Below are 23,514 nucleotides of genomic sequence, written 5' to 3' on the forward strand. Positions count from 1 at the left end.
GCACTTCCCACAAAGATTATCACTCTCCTAACTTGGCAGTTCATCATTCAGTGCTTTTCTTTATTTAACAGTATCTTTTAACTAAAATTTATTAAGCAAGGTATGTTAAGATATAGTTTTCTATATTCTAGTTGTATTGCCTAGAGGTGATGTTTTTATCTCAGCTGTTTCACTGACTTCCATGTTCTTTAACTATCCCAGGAAAAAGAAAAATTTTTTTCCTTTTACTGATTAGTTCACTGGTGGGTACAATGATATATTTTTAACTCTTATGTAAATAAATGCTAGACATTTAAAATGCTTTGAAATAGAAGGTTTTATGGAAATTATATTTTTTAATTTTAATTTTTCTACCCATTTTATTCTCACTATATATTAGAAAATATTTTTTGTTTTCAGGTATATTTATTTTTTGAAAGTTGAAAAAAACTTTTAGAGGTAATTTCCCATTTCTCCTAGATGTTTCATGGAACAATAACAGAAGAGCTGACCAGTCATAGAGAATGGAGTCACTATAATGAAAACATAATAGAAGATCAAAAAGATTTTGTTTTTGTGAAGTTCAGTGGCCTTCATTTAAAATCTATGGAAAATATGCAATCTTGTATCTCTCTTAGAGTATGCATCTTCTCAAACAATTTTATTACAGATATTCGTCCACTTCAAAGTTGTATAAAATTAGTCAAACTTGATCTCCATGGAAATCAGGTAAGCAATAGTCATTCAGATATTTGTATATAAATTAAATTGACATTTAATAAGAACTTCTATTATCTATGTACAATATTTCTCCCAGATAGCCTTTTATGAAACTTAAACAATTTAAAAATAAATTAAAATATAAAATGTATATAAACACAAAATTTCAAATATAAGCAAACATTTTTAATTAAAAATATGTAAACTAATAGTGTTTGATTTGGTTTATTTTACTTCTTAAATCCATAGTCTGGGTTAGGAATACTCCTTGATCCCTTAATTTTTTTAATGACATATAATTGACATATAGCATTTTATTAATTTCAGGTATATGCATAATAATTCAATATTTGTGTATATTTCAAAATGACTACAATAAGATAACATTCACCACTAAGTAGAATTTTTTTCCCTTGGGATGAGAAGTTTTAAGATCTACTCTCTTAGGAACTTTCAAATATACAATTCATTATTATTAACTATACTTACCCTGTTGTATATTATATCCCCATGACTTATTTATCTTATAACTGGAAGTTTTTACCTTTGATCATCTTCATCCATTTCACCCACCCCCACTGCCTCTGAATCACCAGTGTGTTCTAAGAGTTATTTTTTAATTTATTGTTTATTATTTATTATTTACTGTTTAAGATTCCACATAATGTGAGTGAGATCATAGTATTATTTTTCCAAAAGACATAATGTCTTCAAGATCCGCCACCTTGTTGCAAATGGCATGATTTCATTCTTTTTTATAGCTAAATAATATTCCACTGTGTATATACACCACATGTTCTTTATTTATTTATCCATAGGTAGACAGTTAGGTTGCTTTTATGTCTTGGCTATTGTAAATAATGCTGCAGTGAACATGGGATGCGTATGTCTTTCTGAGTTAGAGCTTTCATTCCCTTTGGATAAATACCCGTAAGTAAAATTTCTGGGTCATGCGGCAGTTTTATTTTGAATTTTTTGAGGAACCACTGTGCTGCTTTCCACAGTGGTTGCAGATTTACAATCCCACAGACACTGCACAGGATTCCCTTTTTTTCACATCTTTGCCAACACTTCTTATTTTTTGTCCTTTTTATAATAGCCATTCTTAACAGGTGTAAGGTGATCTCATTGTGGTTTTGATAAGCATTTCCATGATGATTGGTGGTGTTGAGTATGTTTTCATGTCCCTTTTGGCCAAATGTATGTCTTCTTTGGAAAAATATTAACTAAGAATCTCTGCCCCTTTTTTAGTTGAATTATTTGTTTTTTGCTATTTTTGTATAAGTTGTTTATATATTTTGGATATTAGCCCCTTCTCAGATATATGATTTGCAAATATTTTCTCCCATTCAGTAGATTTCTTTTTTATTTTATTGATGGTTTCCTTTATCGCGCAGAAGCTTTTTAGTGTTACGTAGTCTCACTTGTTCATTTTTGCTTATGTTGCCTTTGCTTTTGATGTCTAGTCAAAAAAACATCACCAAAACTTTTGTCAAGATGCTTTACTGGCAGTGTTTTCTTCTAGGAGATTTATGGTTTCAGGTTTTACATTCAAGTCTTTATTCCATTTTGAGTTAATTTTTGTGTGTGGTATAAGATACTTGTCCAGTTTCATTCCTGGACATGTGTCTGTCCAGTTTTCCCAAAACTATTTATTAAAGAGACTGTTCTTTTCCTACTGTATATTCTTGGCTTGGTTTTTTGTAAATCAATTGACCATATATTTATGAGTTTAATTCTAGGCTGTCTGTTCTGTTCCATTGACCTATGTGATTTTCTTTTTTATTCCAGCACCGTATTATTTTGATTACTGTAGCTTTCAGTATGATTTGAAGTTAGGAAGTGTGGTGCCTCCAGCTTTGTTCTTCTTTCTCAAGATTGTTTAGCCTATTTGGGTTTTTTTGGTAGTTTTATACAAATTTTAAGATTGTTTTATTCATGTGAAAACTGCCACTGAAATTTTGATACAGATTGTGTTGAATCTGTAGATTGCTTTAGGTAATATTAACATTTTAACAATATTAATTATTATAATCCATGAGCACAGAATATCTTTTAATTTATTTATGTATTCTCATATTTCTTTTCAAAATGTCTTATAGTGTTTTCAGTGTACAGATCTTTCTCCTCCTCGGTTATGTGTATTCCTAGCTTTTTTTTTCTTTTTTGATATAATTGTAAGTGGGATTGTTTTCTTAATTTCTCTTTCTGATATTTCATTACTAATGTATAGAAAGATAACATGATTCTGTGTATTGATTTTGTATTTGCAGTGTTACTGACTTTGTTTATTAGTTGTAATAGTTTTTGTGGAGTATTTAGGGTTTTCTATATACAGGCATACTTCATTTTATTGAGTATCACTTTACTGCACTTCACAGATACTGCATTTTTTACAAATTGAAGATTTGTAGTAACCTTGCATTGTCAGATGATGAGGTATTTTACTTAAAATATGTACATTGGTTTTTTTTTTTAGAGATAATGCTTTGCATACTTACTAGATTATATAGTGTAGTGTAAACACTTTCATATGTACTGAGAAACCAGAAAAATTTTGTGACCTGCTTTATTGCAATATTTGCTTTACTGCTGTGTTGTGGAACCAAATCTGCAGAATCTCTGAGGTATGCCTATATAATTACATGTCATCTGTACATGATGACAGTTTTACTTTTTCCCTTCCAATTTGGATGACTTTTATTTTTCATTCTTGTCTAATTGCCCTGACTAGGACTTGTAGCATCCAGTACTACGTTGAGTAAAAGTGACGGGTGTAGGCATCCTTGTCTTATCGCTGCTCTTTGGGGAAAAGGTTTTATATTTTCCCTGTTGAGAATGATGTTAGCTGTGGGCTTGTCATATATGACGTAATAAATTATGTTGAGGTGCATTGTCTCTATACCCAGTTTGTTGAGAGTTTTAATCATAAATGGATGTTGAATTTTGTCAAATGCTTTTTCTGCATCTATTGAGATGATCGTATGATTTTTTTATCCTTTATTTTGTTAATGTGGAGTGTCATGTTAATTGATTCGACCCCTTAATTTTTTTTTTTGAAAAGTTAAATTAGTTTTTTTATTTGGTAGCAGTCTAACATGTGACTGTTAGCTCTGACATAAAGATGTGGAAGGCTGGAGAATTCAGGGCAAAACCCAATAATGCCTTTCTCCTTTGCCAGAGATCTCCCCAGGAAGTTTGCTATGCGTATGTTTCTTAGCTGAGTCATTACTAATCCTGCTTCATAGATGGAAACTTTACATTAAAAGACACTGAAGCCATCTACTTTTCCCTCCAGAAGACGTTTTGAATTATTCCAGAAGGCTTTGTCTGCCCTGGAGAACTTCCAGAATGCATGGGGCTGGAGCCTCCAGTATATCCCGTTGCTACCCTGGTGGCCACTGCCACTGGGGATTTCCACAGTCTCCTGGCTTTGGGAGCTGCAATGTCTACGACAATCAACAGTGATTTGTCTTCCATAAAAATCTTTTTCTTTTTATTTAACTGCTGAACCTAGAATTTTATTTCCTTTTCTCCTTCCTCCCTCAATTACATATTTAGTTATGATACAATAATTACAAGGGAAAGTTTCCCTGCCTATTTCACTGTCACTTCTAGGTACACACTTACTTCGTTTTACACATTGTGTTTATTCTTAGAGGAGTTTCCAGCCAACCAGGTAAATATTTTTCACCTAAACTTTGCTAATGTGGGTTGTGTGATCATGTGCACATGAAATACAGAGAGGGATAACTCAGGGTGAGGGGAAGGAAGAAAAGGAGGATAATTTTTTTATATAAAAAAATTTTAAAGAGTCTTCTTATTACAAAGGGATTTATACTGAATGAAGTATATATGTTTGTATAGTAGTTACAGATGCCTAGTAAATTTTGGTTTACCCCAGATACCATTTGGATAATTAGAAATTCTGTTTTTCCATACTAATGAGAAAGTTGCCATTTGGGGAAATACTGAATTTTAGAAGATATTTAATGTTTTTTTCTTTTTCCATGTAATTCATGGAAAATGGACATTTGTATTTAAAGTTTTGTTATTAATAATATTTCAGATAAAGAGTCTGCCAGATACCAAATTTTGGAGTGGATTGAAGAACCTGAAACTTCTGTATCTTCATGACAATGGGTTTGCAAAGTTAAAGAATGTATGTATGTTATCTGCCTGTCCAAGCCTCATTGCCCTCACTTTGTTTGATTGTCCAGTAAGCCTTAAAAAAGGATATAGACATGTTCTTGTCAACAGTATATGGCCTCTCAAAGCACTGGATCATCATGTGATTTCTGATGAAGAAATAATTCAGAACTGGCATCTTCCTGAAAGGTTTAAAACATGTAACTACCGACTTTTCTTTAACTTCTGCCCAGCTTTGAAAAAGGTAATTGGCTTCATTAGGGTTTCATTTTAAATAAATTTATAAAAGTAAAATTTTAGCTTCTGTATGGAGACAAGCATTTGACAAAATTTAACATCCATTCATTGTATTAAAAAATACTTAGATAAGTAAGTACAGAGGGATCTTCCTCTTTTTTATAGAGAACATCAGCATAAAACCTACAGCTAACATTCTGTTTAATGGTGAAAGACTGAATGCTTTCTCCCTAAGATTGGGAAAAAAGCAAAGCTACTTGCTCTCAATTCTTTTGTCAAAATACTGCTGGAAAGTCTAGCTAGTGCAATAAGGTAAGATAAGAAAAAGAAAAAACTTACAGATAGGAAAAGAAGAAATAAAGCTCTCTATTTGCACATGAAATAATCACCTTTGTGAAAAATCCCAAAGAATCTACCAAAAAAATCTCTTAGAACTAAAAAGTGAGCTTGGCAAGGCCGCAGGATGCCAGGCAAACAGCAACAACAAAAATCAATCATATTTCTGTATACCAGCAATGAATGTATAGTCATCAAAACTAAATACATAGTATCATTTATAGTCACTCAAAAAATGAAATACTTAGATGTAAATCTAATAAAAGATGCACAGAACTAGTATTCTGATTACTGTAAGATACTGATGAAAACATTAAAGATCTAAGTAAGTGAAAAGACATAGCATATTCATGAATTAGAAGACTCAGCATAATAAAGATCTCAATTCTTCCCAAAATGATACCCAGATTTAATGCAATTTGTATCAAAATCTTGCAAGATCTTCTATAGATACAGACAAGATTAGTATAAGCTTTTTATGAAAAGGTAAAGGAACTAGAATGCTAAAACTGTTCTGAAAACTCATGAAGTGAAAAAAAATCAGTTTACCTACCTTTGAGACTTAACCTAGCTACAGTAATCAAGACTAAATGTTATTGGTGAGACACATACACATAGATCAATGGAACAGAATAGAAAACCTAAAAATAGGTACACAGCATATGTCCAGCTGAATTTTGACAAAGGTGTAAAAGTAATCTGATGGGGATATAGCATTTTCAATAAATGTTGCTTGGAGCAATTGGCCATACACACACATAAACACACACAGGTGAGCCTCAGTGTAAGTTTCACAACTCATAAAAATTGACTCAAAATGAATTTTGGAGTTAAATGTAGAACTTTAAATGATAAAACTTTTAGAAAAATAAAATTGAAGGAAATCTTTGGGATCTAGAATGAGGCAAAGAGAGTGGACACTTTAAGCATAGTCTTTAGAAGGAAGAAATGATAAAGTAAACTTCATCAAAATTTTTTAAAAATATGCTCTGTAGAAGACTCTGTTAAGTGAAAGAAAAGATAAGCTCAGAGTCATGGAAATTATTTGGAAGTGAATAATTTAAAAATGATAGTAGGTACTTTGGTGGAATTTTGTGTTTGGGTTTTTCCTCTTGTATTTACTTTTCTTCTCTTCTAAAAGCTTTTATAGTGTTTTATTATGATGACTCTAAATTTTATTTTAAGTTATTTAACGTTACTTGATTCAGATCACTTTTTTCTTTAATTTAAGAAATTGTAGTGTGTTCCAAAAGTGTTTACCAAGTGATCATTAGAAATACTGATTTAAAATAATACAAAATCCTCCGAGCTAGCGTGGGGAGTTTCACATTGAAAGTCACTATTTTGTGTGACTATTAAAGTGAACGTATTACAGATATAATAGACTTTCTGATGGATTAGAAAGGTGAAAACTGCCTGTGTTTTTTATATTTGAAATAAATACTTGTGGGATTAGTACGCTTTAAATTTTTCAAATATGCTTTGAAAATGTGTGCCAAATTAGGACATTATGATGGAAAAAAAATCACAAGCGGAGTAGAAAAACAAAGATTTTAGGGACTAGATATTTAAAGAAAATCATGGGAAAAAAAGAAAGAAAAAATTAAATAAGTGCAAATATATTTAGAATATAAAGTTAATTGGGACTCTCTTTGTGTAATTATGTAGTCTGAATAGAACATAGCTTTAGAATTTTTTATACTACCCTTCCTGTTAGAACACAGAGCACTCATTTCCATATAGGTCTTATTACAAAAGTCCCTACTGTTCTTTTGAAATGCCTCATTATACTTTATTCTAGGATTAGCAATAACCCTATTTTCGTTCCAGGGTTGCAATAGCGAGTGTAGAGTATCAATATTTCATTATTTTACCATCTGTTTTGTTGATTCTTGGTAGTTTTCTGCCTAAGCATATGCTGTTCTTTGTCAAACTTTTACTATAATCCTTCAATTCCTTTTATTGGACTGGAAATATTGGTACTAATTATCTTTTATAGTTAATTTATTAATTTCATTATTTTACATTGTGTTAATTTGGATAAATTCCTTAGTAAATTGCTGTAGACTAATTTTGTAAGTATCAGATAAGGTAGGGTATATAGAAGTCCTGTGTAAACACTAAAACACCGTATCATGTTAGGTATTACTGTAAAACTGTTGACAGTTAACTTTGCTTGGGTGACTTAAATGTTTTAGCCACTGTTAGAAGTGCTTTACAAATATTTTCTCACAACAACTCAATAAGGTTATCTCTTTTTTACAGATAGTGAACAGGGGCAGATGGGTTACTTACCCTAGATCACCTAACTAGCAAGCAGTAGAACTAGAATTTAACCCCAGGCAGTTTTTCTCTAGAGCCATTACTCCTCTGGTGGAGGGAATGCATTACTTTCCCTTAGAGGATACATCTGTTTGTCTTCAGATGTCGAATGGCTTATGGCATTTGTACAAGTTGGCAGTGATATCTTTATTGGTATTTTACAAGATAATTGTTTTAGGACATAAAGCTTAAGTGTTGTCTAGTGGTTACTTGTTCTCTGGCAGGAACACTAACCCTGTCCATAGCTGATGATTATTCTGTTTACCTCTTTAAAGAGAGGAATTATTCATACCTTAGTGAGAAGTAGCACTCTGCTACAGTGTGGGCTTGATGTTTCTCTGCTTGTGAAAACTGTAGCATCTGGTTGGGACCACTTAAACCTAATCATCTAAATTCCCTCCTATGGTCTTCTCTCTCACTTCTTATTTATACACTCAACCTCTCTGCCCCCAAACTACTGTAGGTCGGGAAAAATTTTGTTACTCTAAACACAGACACAATACATATACATACCCACACGTATACTCCCGCCACATACCATGAGCCCAAATGCAGTGAACAACAACAACAACAAAACAAGGTTAAAGGAAATCATACCTGTACTAGAAACCTGTAAAGGAAGAACTTTAAACAAAATAATATTCATAGAAATGCTTCTAGAATCAGTGAAGATTTTTGATATAATGAAGATAAGACTGAATCAAAAGTAGAAACTAGGTCAGCCTGACTTTAAGCTATTATTCCTGATACATAAAACAAAATGACAGACACTAGAGAGAATTCTGAAAATCCCCCTTTTTGTCAAGGGTAATAGTGGACCAGGTGACAGCATCCTTTGCTACAGATCACAGGATACATTTCAAGGAGAGGCCCTAGACCAGCAGGATTACAGTAGCAAACTGGTATGTCTCAGGACTCATCTGTGACAGGACAGTCAGGAGCTTCAGAAAGGCTTATCTCAGCCACATAACTTAAGTGAAGTAGTTGACAAGCTAGTGCAAAAACCTCACTATGAGAAAGCTAACCTTTGACAGAATGACTTCACCAAATTGATAAAAACATTACCTGAAAATGATGAGAAAAATATATAAGACATGGAGATGAGTTCCAGGATATCTACTATAGGTGAATAGGAATTATAAGGAGAGAAAATAAAGCAAATTAAGGAGAAGCAACAATCAAAGAAGTAATGAAAAAAATATTATGTATCTAAGTATGAGAGAAAATCTGTGAAAGAACGACATGTTTTCTTTAAAAATCTTTGAAGTTCAGCTCTTGTCATGGAAAAAAGTTAAAAGTATTTATATTTCAGATGAAATTTTTGAATATGAGAAATCATTAGGGAAGTAGAGATGCTGGCAAGTGTATAGCACATGAAGCAGGGTGAACAGCATTTGCAAAGGCACAGAGGTAGTGCTTGGCACAATCAAATGACAAGAAGTAATTTGGTGTTTAGTGTTCCTGGAGTTTAGAAAACATGTTTAGGTATGTCAGTTGATTCTGGAGACAATAATAAGATTAATATACCAAGGGTGCTATGTGTGATACTAAGAAGTTAGGATGGTATTTTGCAAGGTCTGGGGAAAATATTTAAGGGTTTATATGACCTGATTTTCATTCTAGAAAAATAATCCTCTGTTCTAATTTTGGAGTGGAGGGAAATTAAGGAGGAGTCTATAATTTGGCCCTAGTTTATAAGAGCTGATTTAATAAATTGGTAGAGGGTATATATTATAGGGAACAGATTGAAGAGATATTTATTTGATAGAATTTAGTGATTTGTTGGGTAGAAAGGGGAAGAGAGAAAGAGGAATGTGAGCCTATTACTTGGTTGACAAGGTAGAGAATAATTTTAACAACTTGTGCATCTAATGCAGTATTAAGTGTGGAGTGAGGATGCTTTCAAATGGGTGAAATAATTACGTTTTTGACATGTAAGTTGATAGATGGAAGTAGAAGTTCATTTTATAGGTTTGTCATCTAAGAGATAATTCTTGCCAGAATATATAACTATGGCTAATCAGCATATGTGAGATATTGTAGATGTGGCAAGGAAGGTGATCATTCAAGGAGACTTAGCAAAGAGGTGAAAAAGGAAGAGAACCTAAATTATACTATATTTAAATGGTTTCCAGAAGAAGAGGAACCAGGAAAACAGACTGAGAAATAAAAATCAAAAAGGTGAAAAACATTAGTGTATTATTACAGCCAAACAAGGGTTGAGTTACTGGACCAGACTGACATTGCCAAATCAAACTTGGAGACCAAATATGACAGTGTGTAAGTAGCTGTTACTTACGGAAGTAATAAATAGTTAATTGATACTTGAATGCCAGTAACAGACTAGATAGTTTACTTAGTGGTAGAGATATGGAAAAAAGAAAAAGTTGTTAAACTTAGTGAGTTTATGTTGCAGTGGGAAAGATAGACCAATAATTGCACTATGGCATAAGCTTGTCAAATAAAAATGCAGGTAAGGATATAGTAAGGAGAGACTTTAATTTGAAAGGATTATTACCAGGGAGGGAAAAAGGGGAATTGAAATAGGCAAAAGGACACCATTGCCTTAGGGAGAATGCTCTAATCCTTAAGATCTGCAAACATCTTAAAGGTTAGGCAAAAAGGATTTTTCTTTTATAGAAGGGAGTAAACAGACTAGAAAGACCTAGTTTGGCCAAGCAGGATGAAGGCAATTGGCATGATCTGACAACAGATCGAGAATATTTTATGCTGAGAGTAGACTATTTCAGGATGGGCTGTTAAGGAAAGGCTGCATGCTAGGTCAGTCTGAAGGGGGGCCAGAGTTCAGGGTACTAGGTAAAGAAAAGAACCTTAACTAAAGATGGTTAACAAATGTTTTGTTCTGATTGCTCAGTGGGGAAAAAGCAGTTCAACTAATCATTAATAGGCAAAGAATGGGAATTTAGAGTCTGTGTCAGGGCCTTGTCAAAGATAAACAAGAGGGGCATCCTTGGGTAAATCTAAGTAATTTGGCAGATGGGTTCTTCTTTTCAGTAAACCATTCCTGAAACAAAGGGATAAGGAGATTTCTTAACTTTCAATGTTCCCCTGGTTCACAGGGCTCAGGTAAAATTCAATATTGTCAAGTGTGACAAAAAAGTTATTATACAGGATAATATTGTAGAAGGATATTGAACTCAGATCAATGTGAGAAAGGTTTTTTTGGAGGAAAGAGCTGAGCTTCGAAAAGACTAAGATAGTGGGACAAGTAATTGAGAAGGGTCAAGAAACTGGAATGACATCTATAAAAAGCATTGAGATTTGATTATCAGGTAATTTTCAGAAATGCAAATGGTTGAATATTGCTAAAGTGGAAGGTATTATATATATGGTGAAGGGAGATGACTTTAAGAAGGTAAGAAGGACCTAGAGCAGGGATTTTGCATTCCAAGTCAAGAAATTTGTAGTTGATCTTTCAATGGTGTACCAGTGAAGTATATTAAGAAAGGATGCCATATGATAAGATTTGCATTTTGAAAAGTTTGCTCTAGCAATACTGCATACTGTGGTTTGGAGGGAGTAGGGAATAGGGATTATTTCAGATATCAGGGCATTTTTAGATGTTAGAGAAATGATAAGGACATACAATAAAGCAATGGTAGAGAACAGAAGAAGAGGGAGAGGTCAGATGTTTCGGATGTTGAATATGCTGGATCTAGCAACATTTGGGTATGAAGAAGCATGAGAGAAAGAGAGCCTGGCTTGGTTTAGGGTTTGTGGGTTAGGTTAGAGTGGGCAGAAGCACATTCACTAAGAGCATATGAGAAAGCAGGTTAGGGAGAAAGACTCATGTTTGGGCAAGTCGAGTTTACAAGCATACTTCATTTTACTATGCTTCACTTTATTTTACTTCGCAGATAATGCATTGATCACATATTGAAGCTTTGTGGCAACCATGTTTTGAGCAAGTCTGTAAGTGCCATTTTTTTCAACAGCATTTACTGACTTCATGTCTCTGTTGCATTTTGGTAATTCTCACAATATTTCAAACTTTTTCATTATTTTATTTGTTACGAGGAGTTGTGATCAGTGGTTTTTGATGTTACTATTGTACAAAGATTACAGCTCAGAAGACTCAGATTATGATTAGCAATTAGCAATTTTTAGAAATAAAGTATTTTTTTACATTAAAGTGTGTAGTTTTTTAAGGCATAGTACTATTGCACACTTTATAGACTACATTATAGTGTAAACGTAATTTTTATATACACTGGGAAGCCAAAAAATGGAGAAAATCTTTACAGTGTCACATTAAGCAGGGTATAGATAGGTCTTTAAAAAGTCCAGAATTAAACAAGAGTTATAGGACACTAGGAGGAGTGGTGTACAGAGGCCAAGGGAAGTGTTTCGAGGAGGAATGTCCAATGATAATTTTGTAAGGAAAGTATTAGGTAAGGTGGTAGGGGTAGAAGTCAGTGGAATGAAATACAGAAAGGGAAAAGGTGGGGGCAGCAAATGTGGAATTCTGTTTTCAAGAATTTGGGCTCTTAATAAAAGTTAGATACAAAGGATGGAGGGTTGGGTTGTGTGTGATTATTTGTGTGTATGTATTTTACAGATGGGTGAGACTACATCATATTTATAGGTAAAGGACAGGGACATTAGTGGGGAAGTAACTGAAAACAGGGATATGATGGAGAGCCACCTTGGATGGGAAAAGAGATACCTCTCATTTTAATATTGAGTGCAGTATAGATATGAATATAGTTAGATGGGAATATAGTTAAATGTAGGGAATGAAGGAGAATTAGTTGATGAAGTTCAGACTTGATAGCCCTATTTTCTCTGTGAAAAGAAAGCAAGATGTTTCGGGGGTCTTTAGTGAAAAGACTTGAGTATGGAGAATAGTACTGAAGGTTTGTAATAGCTCCTGTTGGAATGGGAAGCAAGCCAGGGGCAAGTAAAGAATTTGATAATTAGCGATAAATATTTACAGGAATAAATCTGAAATCTTACGAATCTATACTTTGTGATTTTTATTTCCTAGCAGTACATAGATAATTAAGTGTATGAGCAGAAAAGTTATATATACATATATATATATATATATATATATATATATATATATATATATATTTTAACATAATATGTTTGGTAGTTTTCAGAGTAGGTGTCTTACAGACAATATAAATATTAGGCTTTTAATGTGTAATCCTTACATTCAAAACATAACTAAAGTGGCTTTATTTCTAATCAGTCAAATAAACAATAGGATATGGGGAGTCTGTGATTCCAAATCTAAAAATTCAAAGGAACAATAATCTTGGAGATAATTTATTTAAAGTCAGTACAGAATATCTTTCCTCATAGGAATGTGCTGTGTTCCAAAAAAAAGTGTCCAACATTCTAGTTAAGATGTAGTAGAATTTTGAATTGCTGTTCATTGTTCTGTAAATCTAACATACCTCAGTTTCCTGTATGGTGATCCGCAAAATATTTTTAGAATTTCATTGGATGTCTGTTCATGCCACTACCTTTCAGCGATACATGATTATGGGCAAAATTTTATACCTATGATAACAGATTGGGTGAAGAATCTAGAATGGAGAAAGTTATCCTCGTTGATCTTGCATTTTGTGTAGAGAATTGAAATTACTTGGTACTACTAATTCTTGATCTTCTGGTATAATAAAAATAGATAAGAAAATGTATTTATTATTTAACTGTTACATCCATAAGGCACCTGTGAATGTTTTAATAGTTTATACTGTCAGACTACCAAGTTAAAATGTCTTTTGGAAATACTTTCATGAACAATAAATATTAAATATATTTTCTTTATATAGGGATCAGCCTATGAAGATGAAATTAATAATATCAAACATATTATTTCAAAAATTAATGAAATTCTGGCTCATAACTCACCAGTTTTGATTGTTCAAAGATGGATACGTGGTTTCTTAGTTAGAAAAAAAATGAGGTATGTTTTATTTTCTTCACTGTTTGAATATTAAAAGATGATAAAACATTGATAAAAAGACATTTCTCTAATAATATGTAGTTTTGTATTTCCTACCAAATGGCATTTTATAGGGTATTTAATCTAGTTTTAAGGAAAACATCAGACTCTCTAGTAACATAATATTAGCATAATTAAAACTGATTCTCTTGTTTTTCCTTTTAAATTGACCATATAAATAACTAGTCAATAAAGCTTTTATTGATCATTGAGTAATTTTGACAGTTTTTTAAAATTAAACTTTAAGAACATTAGTCAAGAATGTGTATTGAATTTCTCTCATGTAAGAGGATGTAATAGAAATATGTCATGTACTATATAATAGGATACCATAGGAATACAAACCATGAGAGAGAGAGAGATAGATGAATAGATTTTGTGTTGTTTGAATGTGAAGATAATTTTTCCAAAACATCTGCTACCACATCAATCTACATGATCTTTTGATTAGTTGCTTTTTCTTCTCTCTTGTTCCTTGCATTCCTTTCCAGTAGCTGATATTTTACAGATAGAGGAAAACTTTTCCTATAAGTATCTCTCAACATTGTACTTGGGGAGATAAGATACTCTGTCATCTATCTGTATTAGTCATGCAAAACATCAAACATATGTAAAATTAAATAAACTTTCTCATACAGCTTATTCTCAGGTGCTAAATGATATAGTTCAGAAGATAGAAGTAGAACTGTAGGTACGATTAAATAGATTTGGAGTTGGGCAGTATATACATCCCCAGAGAAAGAAAGATTAGGAAGTTTCACTGAAATAATATTCAACATTCTGTGGCAGAGAGAATGTTCTTCTGTTTAGCCTGCATGTGCCAAATCTTAGATGGCAATAGCCCTGGTAAAGAGAGGTAAGTATGAAGGATAAGTGTAAAACTTACCGTAGTATAGTGCCTGCAGCGTCTGAGGGTGAGGTTCCGTATACTTTTAAAGCCAAGTCAAGTGTGAAAGAGAGTGGATTAATCAGTGGGGAAAAGTAAAATGATTTGGAATAAAAGATGTGAAAAGAATCAGGAAATTGCTAACAGATACATGTTTACTTAAAATATTATTTTTATCTCATGTATTCCACTTAAATTTAGTATGCATTTTATATGAAATAGACATCTTTTAAAGGAACTTGTCTTTAGTTTATGTCCCTGAGATTGAGTTTTTCTCTCAAGGCACATAGCACCTGGCAAATGTGGATATTATATTCTTATTAGCAGCTTAATAATAATAAAATCATTATTATTGTTGTTATATCTTGTGCTCTCTGCATTATTCGATTTGTGAGAAATTTACTCTTTCCTTGGATTTCTTGCTTGCTTCTAATTACAGTTACAACAGCAAGCACAGAGTAATCTTTCAAAAATGTAAATCTAATTTTATTCACCAACTTGAAATCCTCCAGTTGCTCCCAGTTTACTTAGAGCAAACTGTTGGGATATTTACCCCTACAAGGTGCATCACATACTTTAATTATCATAAACACTTACAATTCTGTATTGTGGTTATCTGTATAATTATTTATGTCTCTAAATGTAACGCTTATTCTGTATTTGTCTGAATACAGCAGAGTTTTTGAGTTTGTCCTGTATTTTCCATTTTCAAGATGAAGCATTAAGAATTTAAACTTGGTTGAGTGGTTGGGATGTGTACCCAGTGGCAGACAGCTATTATGTGTTGGACATTTGTGGTCATTTATAGAGATGAAACTGTATATGTTAAATCTATGAATGTCAGATTCCTTTGTTTAACATATCCCAAATTCTGTGTTCTTTTTACTTTTCTTTTTATAGCCCTGGAAACAGCAATTTTCCAAAGAACCCTAGTCTTTTTAGTATGTAATGGTGTGTAGGAACCAAGATCTTGGGACTAAATGTGTTCACTGCTACTGGAGTGTAATGGTTCGTAGGCTAGTTCAGCAGACAGAATAGAAAATGGATTATTTTTCCTATTATGAATTCATATTGATACCTCTAATGCTAATCCAATGTTGAAGGTTATTCACTGCCTTCTTTTTTCTACATTGTACTTTCCTTCTACCATGTGAATTCTGGTGGCCAACTTTATCAATAATTTTACATACGTAGCTTAATCCTAATAGATACAAAATAGTTTCGGGATTGCTATACATAAACTAATATCAACAACAAACATTTAATGAGATTAAATTGTGTTGCAGGATTTTTTGTTTTTAGACTGGAGATATATAGTTAAAAATAAAATTGTTGCATGGGTACTTAGTTTAATCGGAATATCGTAGTTCCTCATCTGTTGATTTTATTTCTTTTTAATTTTTAAAATCTTTCTTGTTTTAATCTTCTATTTTTTCTTGGGTTATTTTCTGTTCTGTTCATTACAATTGTGTTCCTTCTAGCTCAGTATTTATTTGTAAAATGAGTTTTAAAATTCTGATTTGGAGTTCTGTGATTGCATTTCTAATTTGTCTAATTCTAGTTTATGTGGTCTTGTATGCCCTTTATCATTTTCTTGGTACCTTTTAGTTCATTAAAAAAAAAAGACATTATTTTATTTTAGTGCAGTTTAAGTTACACAGCAAAATTAAGCAAACAGTACAGAGATTTCCATTATACTTCCAGCCCCTACCCATGCATGGCCTCCCCTCTTAGAAACATCCCCCACTAGAGTGGTACATTTTTGTTTTTAATTGATGAGCTTACATTGGCACATCATAATCACCAAAGTCCATAGTTTACATTACAGTAAACTCTTGGTATTGAACATTCTGTGGGTTTGGACAGATGTATAATAATGACATATAACCATCACTATGGAACCATTGTTTATTTTCACTGCCCCTCCAAATCCTCAGTCCTCTGCTTATTCATTCCTCTGACCCTGGCAATCACTGATCTTTTTATTGTCTCCATAGTTTTGCCTATTTCAGAATGTTTTATAGTTAGAATCAACAGTATGTAGCTTTTACAGATTGGTTTCTGTCACTTAGTTGCATGGATGTAAGATTCTCCCATGTATTTTCTTGGGTTGATAAGCTAATTTTTTTTAGAGCTGGAAAGTATTACGTTGTCTGGATGTATCAGTTTCTTTATTTATTTGCCTATTGAAGGACATTTTGGTTACTTCCAAATTTTAGCAGTTGTGAATAGAGCTGCTGTAAACATCCAGGTGCAGATTTTTGTGTGGATATGTTTTCAGCACTTTTAGATAAATACCAAGGAGCATAATTGCTGATACGTATGGTAAGAATTTGTTTAGTTTTATAAGAAACTACCAAACTGTCTTCCACAGTGTTATATCATTTGCATACCCACCAGCAATGAATGAGAGTTCCTGTTGCTCCACACCCTCAACAGCAAATTTGGGTATTATTATTCCAAATTTTGGCCATTCTAATAGATGTGTAGTATTTTCTTATTGTTGATTTGATTTGTATTTCACTGATAATATAATGTGAAACATCTTTGCATATGCTTATTTACCATCTGTATACCTTTTTGGTGCGGTGTCTGTTAGGGCATTTGGCCCTTTTTAAAATTGGGTTCTTTGTTTTCTTATTGAGTTTTAAGGGTTCTTTGTATGTTTTAGATAACAGTCCTTTTTTAGGTGTGTCTTTTGCAAATAATTTCTCCTAGTTTGTAGCTCATCTTCTCATTCTCCTAACTTTGTTTTTGCAGAGTAGAAGTTTTTAATTTTAATAAAGCCAAGTTTATCAATTCTTTCTTCGTAGGTTATAGCTTTGGTGTTCTATCTAAAAAGTCATCACCATACCCAAGGTCATCTAGGTTTTCTCCTAGATGTTACCTTATCTTTCAGGAGTTTTATAGTTTTGCATTTTACATTTAGGTCATTTTGACATAATTTTCATGAAGGGAATAAGTTCTATCTCTAGATTTTCTCTTTCTTTCTTTCTTTTTTGGCACACGGATATCTCAGCATCATTGGTTGAAAATATTGTCTTTGCTCCATTGTACCTTTGCTCCTTTGTCAAAGATCAGTTGACTGTATTTATGTGTATTTTTGAGTTCTCTATTATGTTTTATTTATACATATACATTTTATTGAAGTATAGTCAGTTTACAATGTTGTGTCAATTTCTGGTGTACAGCACAATTCTTCAGTAATACATGAACATACATATATTTGCTTTCATATTCTTTTTCACCAATAAGTTACTACAAGATCTTAAATATAGTTCCCTGTGCTATTCAGGATAAACTTGTTGTTTATCAGATTTTATGAGAATCCTACTGTATTTCGAAGTGAGAGACACTCTGCCAGAGTTCAGTAGGTGTTCTGTGCCATTCAGTGGGCTTGTAGATGTAATTCTTAGTGTATTTGTGGGAGAGGGCAAGCTGTGAGTCTCTCTATTCCACCATCTTGGCTCAACCCCTATTCTGTTTTGTTTATCTGTCTATTCTTTTGTCAATACCATACTGTCTTGATTACTATAGCTTTATAGAAATCTTGAAATTGGGCATTATCTCAGTCGTGTACTTTATTTTTTTTCCCTTCAATATTATGTTAGCTATTCTGGGTATTTTACCTCTCATTTGAAACTTTAGAATCAGTTTGTCAATATCCACACAGTAACTTGCTGATATTTTGATTGGTCTTGCATTGAATTTATATATAAGTTGGGAAGAACTGACATCTTGTCTTTACCAAATCTTTCTACCTATGAACATCGAATAGCTCTTATCTATTTAGTATTTCTTTGATTTTCTTCATCAGAGTTTTGTATGTAGTTTTCCTTAAATAGATCTTGTATATATTTTGTTAGATTTGTATGTAAATATTTCATTTTGGGGGGTGCTAATGTACATGGTATTGTTTTTTTAACTTTTTCATTGCTGGCATTTAGGAAAATCATTGACTTTTGTGTCTTAACTTTGTATCTTACAACATCGCTGTAATGGCTTATTAGTGCCAGGAGGTTTTTTTTTTTGGTCAGTTCTTTCATATTTTCTAAATAGTCAATCATGTCATTTGTGAACAGACTTTTTTTCCCTTTCCTTCCTAATCTGTATAGATTTAATTTCCTTTTCTTGTTTTACTTCATTAGCTAGAACTTCCCATACAGTGATGAATAGGAGTAGTGACATTTTTGCCTTGGACCTCATTTTAGTGGGAGAGTTTCTAGTTTATCACAATTAGGTATGTTAGCTGTAGATTTTTGGTAAATATTTTTTTTATCAAGTTGAGGAAATTCTCTTCAATTCCTAGTTTTCTGAGAGTTTCTGTAATGAATAGGTGTTGGATTTTGTCAAATGATTTGTTTCTATACCTATTGATAAAATTATGTGATTTTTCTTTTTCAGCCTATTGATGTGATGGATTACATTAATTGATTTCTGAATGTTTAACCACTCTTGAATACCAGGGATAAACCTCTTTTGTTTATGGAGTATGGTTCTTTTTATATATTGTTGGATTTGATTTGTCAATATTTTGTTCAAGATTTTTACACCTATATTATGTACTTTTCTTTTTGTTTAATTATCATCGTCTAGTTTTCATATTGGTGTAGATGGCCTCATAGAATGAGATAGGAAGTATTCCCTTTGCTTCTATCCTCTGAAATAGATTGTAGAGAATTCATATAATTTCTCTCTAAATTTTAGTAGAATTCACCAATGAGGCCTTTTAGGCCTGGTGCTTTATGTTTTGTAAAGTTATTGATTTGATTTCTTTAATAGATATTGCCTTATTAAGTTAGTCTCTTTATTCTTTTGTGAGTTGTGGCAGATTGTGTCTTTCCAGGAATTTGTCCGTTTCATCTAGGTTATAAAAAATCTGTGGGCTTAGAGTTGTTCATAGTACTACTTTATTATCCTTTTAATACCTGTCAGACTTGTGGTTGTTGTCCCTTGTCTCATTTCTGGTATGAATCATTTGTATTCTCTGTCTTTCTCTCTTTTTTAAATTAGTTACCCTGGCTGGAGGTTTATCAATTTTATTGATTTTTTCAAAGAACCAGCTTTTAATTTTATGCATATTCTCTATTAATTTCCTGTTTTCAATTTCATTGCTTTCTGCTCTAATTTTTATTATTTTATTGTACTTTGGGTTTAATTTGCTTTTCTTTTCCTAGTTTCCTAAGGTGGAAGTTGAAGTTATTGCTTTTACATCTTTCTTCTTTTGCAATATATGCATTAAATGCTATACATTTCTCTTTAAGTACTGCCTTTTCTGCATCCAACAGACTTTGTTAGGTTGTATTTTCATTTCAGTTAGTTCAAAATATTTTAAAATTTCTCGAGGTTTTTTTTTTTGACCCATACATTATTAAATGACTATAACTCAATTAAAAACATGTTTAAAAAGAAAAAAAATGTATTGTCTAACCTCCATGTATTTTGAGATTTTTCGGCTATCTTTCTGTTATTAATGTTTAGTTTCATTCTGTTGTGTTCTGAGGCAGATGTTGTATTATTCTATTTTTAAGTTGGTTAAGGTGCATTTTTGGCCTAGAATATGGTCTGTTTTGCTGAATGTTACATGTACGCCTAAGATGAATATTCTACTATTATTGGATGGAATTGTCTGTAGATGTCAATTATATCCAGTTGATTGATGGTACTGTATACTTCAACTATGTCTTTTACTGATTTTCTGCCTGCTAGATGTTTATTTCAGATAGATGGTTGTTCAAGTCTTCAGTTATAGTAGATTCATCCATTTCCCTTTGCAGTTCTGTTAGTTTTTGCCTCACTTAGTTTCACACTCTTGTTACTGGGTATATACACATTTAGGATTGTTATCTTACTGGAAAACTTTATTAGTATGTAATACTTTTCTTAATCTTTGAAGACTTTCTTTGAAGTTTTTTCTGTCTGAAATGAATATAGCTACTGCTGCTTTCTTTTGATTAGTGTTAGCATGGTATAAATTTCTTCATCATTCTACTTTTAATCTATATGTGTCTTTATATTTTAAATGGTTTTCTAGCAGACAACATGTAGTTGGGCTTTTCTAAAAAATACACTGACAGTTTCTGCCTTCATTTATTTTTTGGTAAGTCAAAAATCATCAATTTATTTTTTTTGAAGTATGACACATACATACAGAAAAGGAATAATTACAAATGTATAGCTTGTTAATTTTTATAAAGTGAACACATAAGGGAATCACAACATTAATTTAGAAAAAGTATGAGTCTCTGTCATGTCTTTGCCCCTTTATTCCCCATTGTAAAGCTAATCATTTTGACTGTATTCAATCAGAACCAGATTCCTTTTGCCTGTTTTGAACAGTATATAAAAAGAAACATAAATATACATATATGTATATACTCCTTTATATTTGATTTCTTTTTCTCAGCATTAGGCACACCATATTGCAGTGTGTGGCAGTAGTTTGTTCCTTTTCATTGCTTCAATGTATTTATCCATTTCACTCTTGATGGACATTGGGTTGTTTCCCACTAATGCCTGTTATGAATAGTATAATGTCATGAATATTGTTCCATATGTCTTTCAGGATGCATAGGCACACATTCTTGTTGGGAATTTACATAGGGATGAAATCATTGTATCATAATGATTATACATATATATATTCAGCTATATATATATATATATATATTCAGCTTTAACACTGATTGCTCTCAAGAGTTTCCCAGAGTTGTTCTAGTTCATATTTTTGCAAGAAATGTGTTAACATTGCAATGGCTCTAAATCCTCACCCACACATGATAGTGTGTACTTCATTTTAGCAATTCTGGTGGGTGATATATCATTGTAGATTTAACTTGTGTTTTCCTGGTGGTGGATGATGAACCTTTTTGTATATTTGTTGGCCATTGGATGTTGTCTTTTGTGAAGGACCTGTTCAAGTCTTTGGCTATTTTAAAAATTGGGTTTCATAAAAATGATTTATAGAAATTCTTCATGTATTTGATACCGGATACAAATCTTTTTTTTTTAGATGGATCCAAATATCTATCTATCTACCTACCTACCTACCTACCTATCTATCACAATTGTCTCCTGCCACTCTGTGACTTACCTTTCTGAGGTGATTATATTTTATTCTTCAGTTTGTTAATGTAGTATATCACATAGTTTGATTTGCAGATATTGAGCCATCATTGCATTCCTGGGATAAATCCCACTTGATCATAGTATATGATCCTTTTAACGTATAGTTGACTTTGGTTTCCGAAAGTTTAGTTGAGGATTTTGTATTTGTGTTCATCAGTGATATTGGCCTGTAATTTTCCTTTTTTTTATGGTGTACTTGTCTGGTTTTGATATCAGGGTGATACTGGTCTTGTAGAATTATTTCAGAAGCATTCTTTCCACTTCAGTTTTTTGGAATAGTTTGAGAAGAGTAAGTATTAACCCTTCTTTAAATGTTTAATAGACTTCATCTGTGAAGCCACTGGGTCTTGGACTTCTGGATGTTGGAAGTTCTTTTTTCTTAATGATTTGGTTTCATTACTGGTAATTAATCAGTTCATATGTTCTATTTCTTTCTTACTCAGTTAGGAGAATATACATTTCTAGGAAATTACCCATTTCTTCTAGGTTGTTCTCTTTACTTGTGTATAATTGCTTGAGGTGAGGTAATGTTTTGTGATCCTTTTTATTTCTGGGGTTGTTGGTTGTAACTTCTCTTTCATTCATGATTTTATTTAGGCTCTTTCACTTTTTTTCTTGATGAGACTGGCTGAAAATTTGTCAGTTTTATTTAGCTTTTTGAAGAACCAGCTCTTAGTTCATTGATCTTCTCTGTTGTCTTTTTACTCTCTATTTCATCTATTTCCAATCTGATCTGATTGTTTCTTTTCTGCTGCTACCTTTGGGTTTTGCTTATTCTTTTTTCCAGGTGTAAACTTAGATTGTTTACTTGAGGTTTTTCTTGTTTCCTGACTTGGCTTGTATTGCTAAAAACTTTTCTCTTAAGATTACTTTTGCTGAATGCCATAGATATTGGATTATTGTGTTTTCGTTTTCATTTGTCTCTAGGTATTTTTGATTTTCTCTAATTTCTTCAGTGACGCATTGGTTGTTTAGTAGCATATTGTTTAGCTTCCACGTGTTTGTTTTTTATATTTTTTTTTCTTATAGTTGATTTGTAGTTTCATACCTTTGTGATCAGGAAAGATGCTTGATATGATTTTACTCTTCTTAAATTTACTGAGACTCCTTTGTAGCCTAACATGTGATCTATCCTGAAGAATATTTCACATGCACTTTAAAAGAATGTGTAAACTGTTGCTTTTGGTTGTAATGTTTTATATCTATCTATATCTGTATCTATATCTGTATCTCCAAATGGTCTAGTATGTCCTTTAAGGCTAATGTTTCCTTGTTGCTTTTTTGTCTGCATGATTTGCCACTGATGTATGCCACTGATTGTTACAGTTCCCTACAGTTATTGTGCTATTGTCAATTTCTCCATTATGCTTGTTAAAAATACTTTATGTAGTTAGGTGCTCATATGTTGGGTGCAAGAGGATATAATGAGTGTTGGATTGATCCCTTTATCATTATGCAATGTCCTTCTTTATCTTTTGTTACAGTCTTTGTTTTAAAGTCTATTTTGTTTGATACAAGTATTGCTACTCTAGCTTTCTTTTCATTTTCATTTGCATGGAATAACTTTTTCCATCTTCTCATTTTTAGTCTGTGTGTGTCTTCAGATCTGAAGTGAGTCTCTTGTAGGTAGCATATAGATGGCTCTTGTTTTTTTTATTCATTCAGCCACTCTTTCTTTTGATTGGAGCATTTAGTCCATTTATATTTAAAGCAGTTATTGATAGGTATGTACTTATTTCCATTTTGTTAGTTGTTTTTTTTGGTTTTGGCTGTTCCG

At 32.3% G+C, this 23,514-nt stretch overlaps 1 protein-coding gene across 5 annotated transcripts in view; it reads left to right on the forward strand.

The window, feature by feature from the left end:
• Window positions 1-23,514, forward strand: part of LRRIQ3 (leucine rich repeats and IQ motif containing 3) — a 131,420-nt gene that overhangs the window by 9,858 nt on the left and 98,048 nt on the right. For 4 of the 5 annotated variants that reach the window (XM_074376244.1, XM_074376243.1, XM_010963458.3 and 1 more), the window contains exons 2-4: window positions 460-708; window positions 4,769-5,092; window positions 13,551-13,684. In XM_074376244.1, the coding sequence (XP_074232345.1) occupies window positions 460-708; window positions 4,769-5,092; window positions 13,551-13,684 (707 nt within the window). The remainder of the gene's footprint in view (window positions 1-459; window positions 709-4,768; window positions 5,093-13,550; window positions 13,685-23,514) is intronic. The other variant, XM_045522938.2, reaches the window with a different exon arrangement.

The sequence above is a fragment of the Camelus bactrianus genome, chromosome 13, assembly GCF_048773025.1.
Source record: "Camelus bactrianus isolate YW-2024 breed Bactrian camel chromosome 13, ASM4877302v1, whole genome shotgun sequence".
NCBI lineage: Eukaryota > Metazoa > Chordata > Mammalia > Artiodactyla > Camelidae > Camelus > Camelus bactrianus.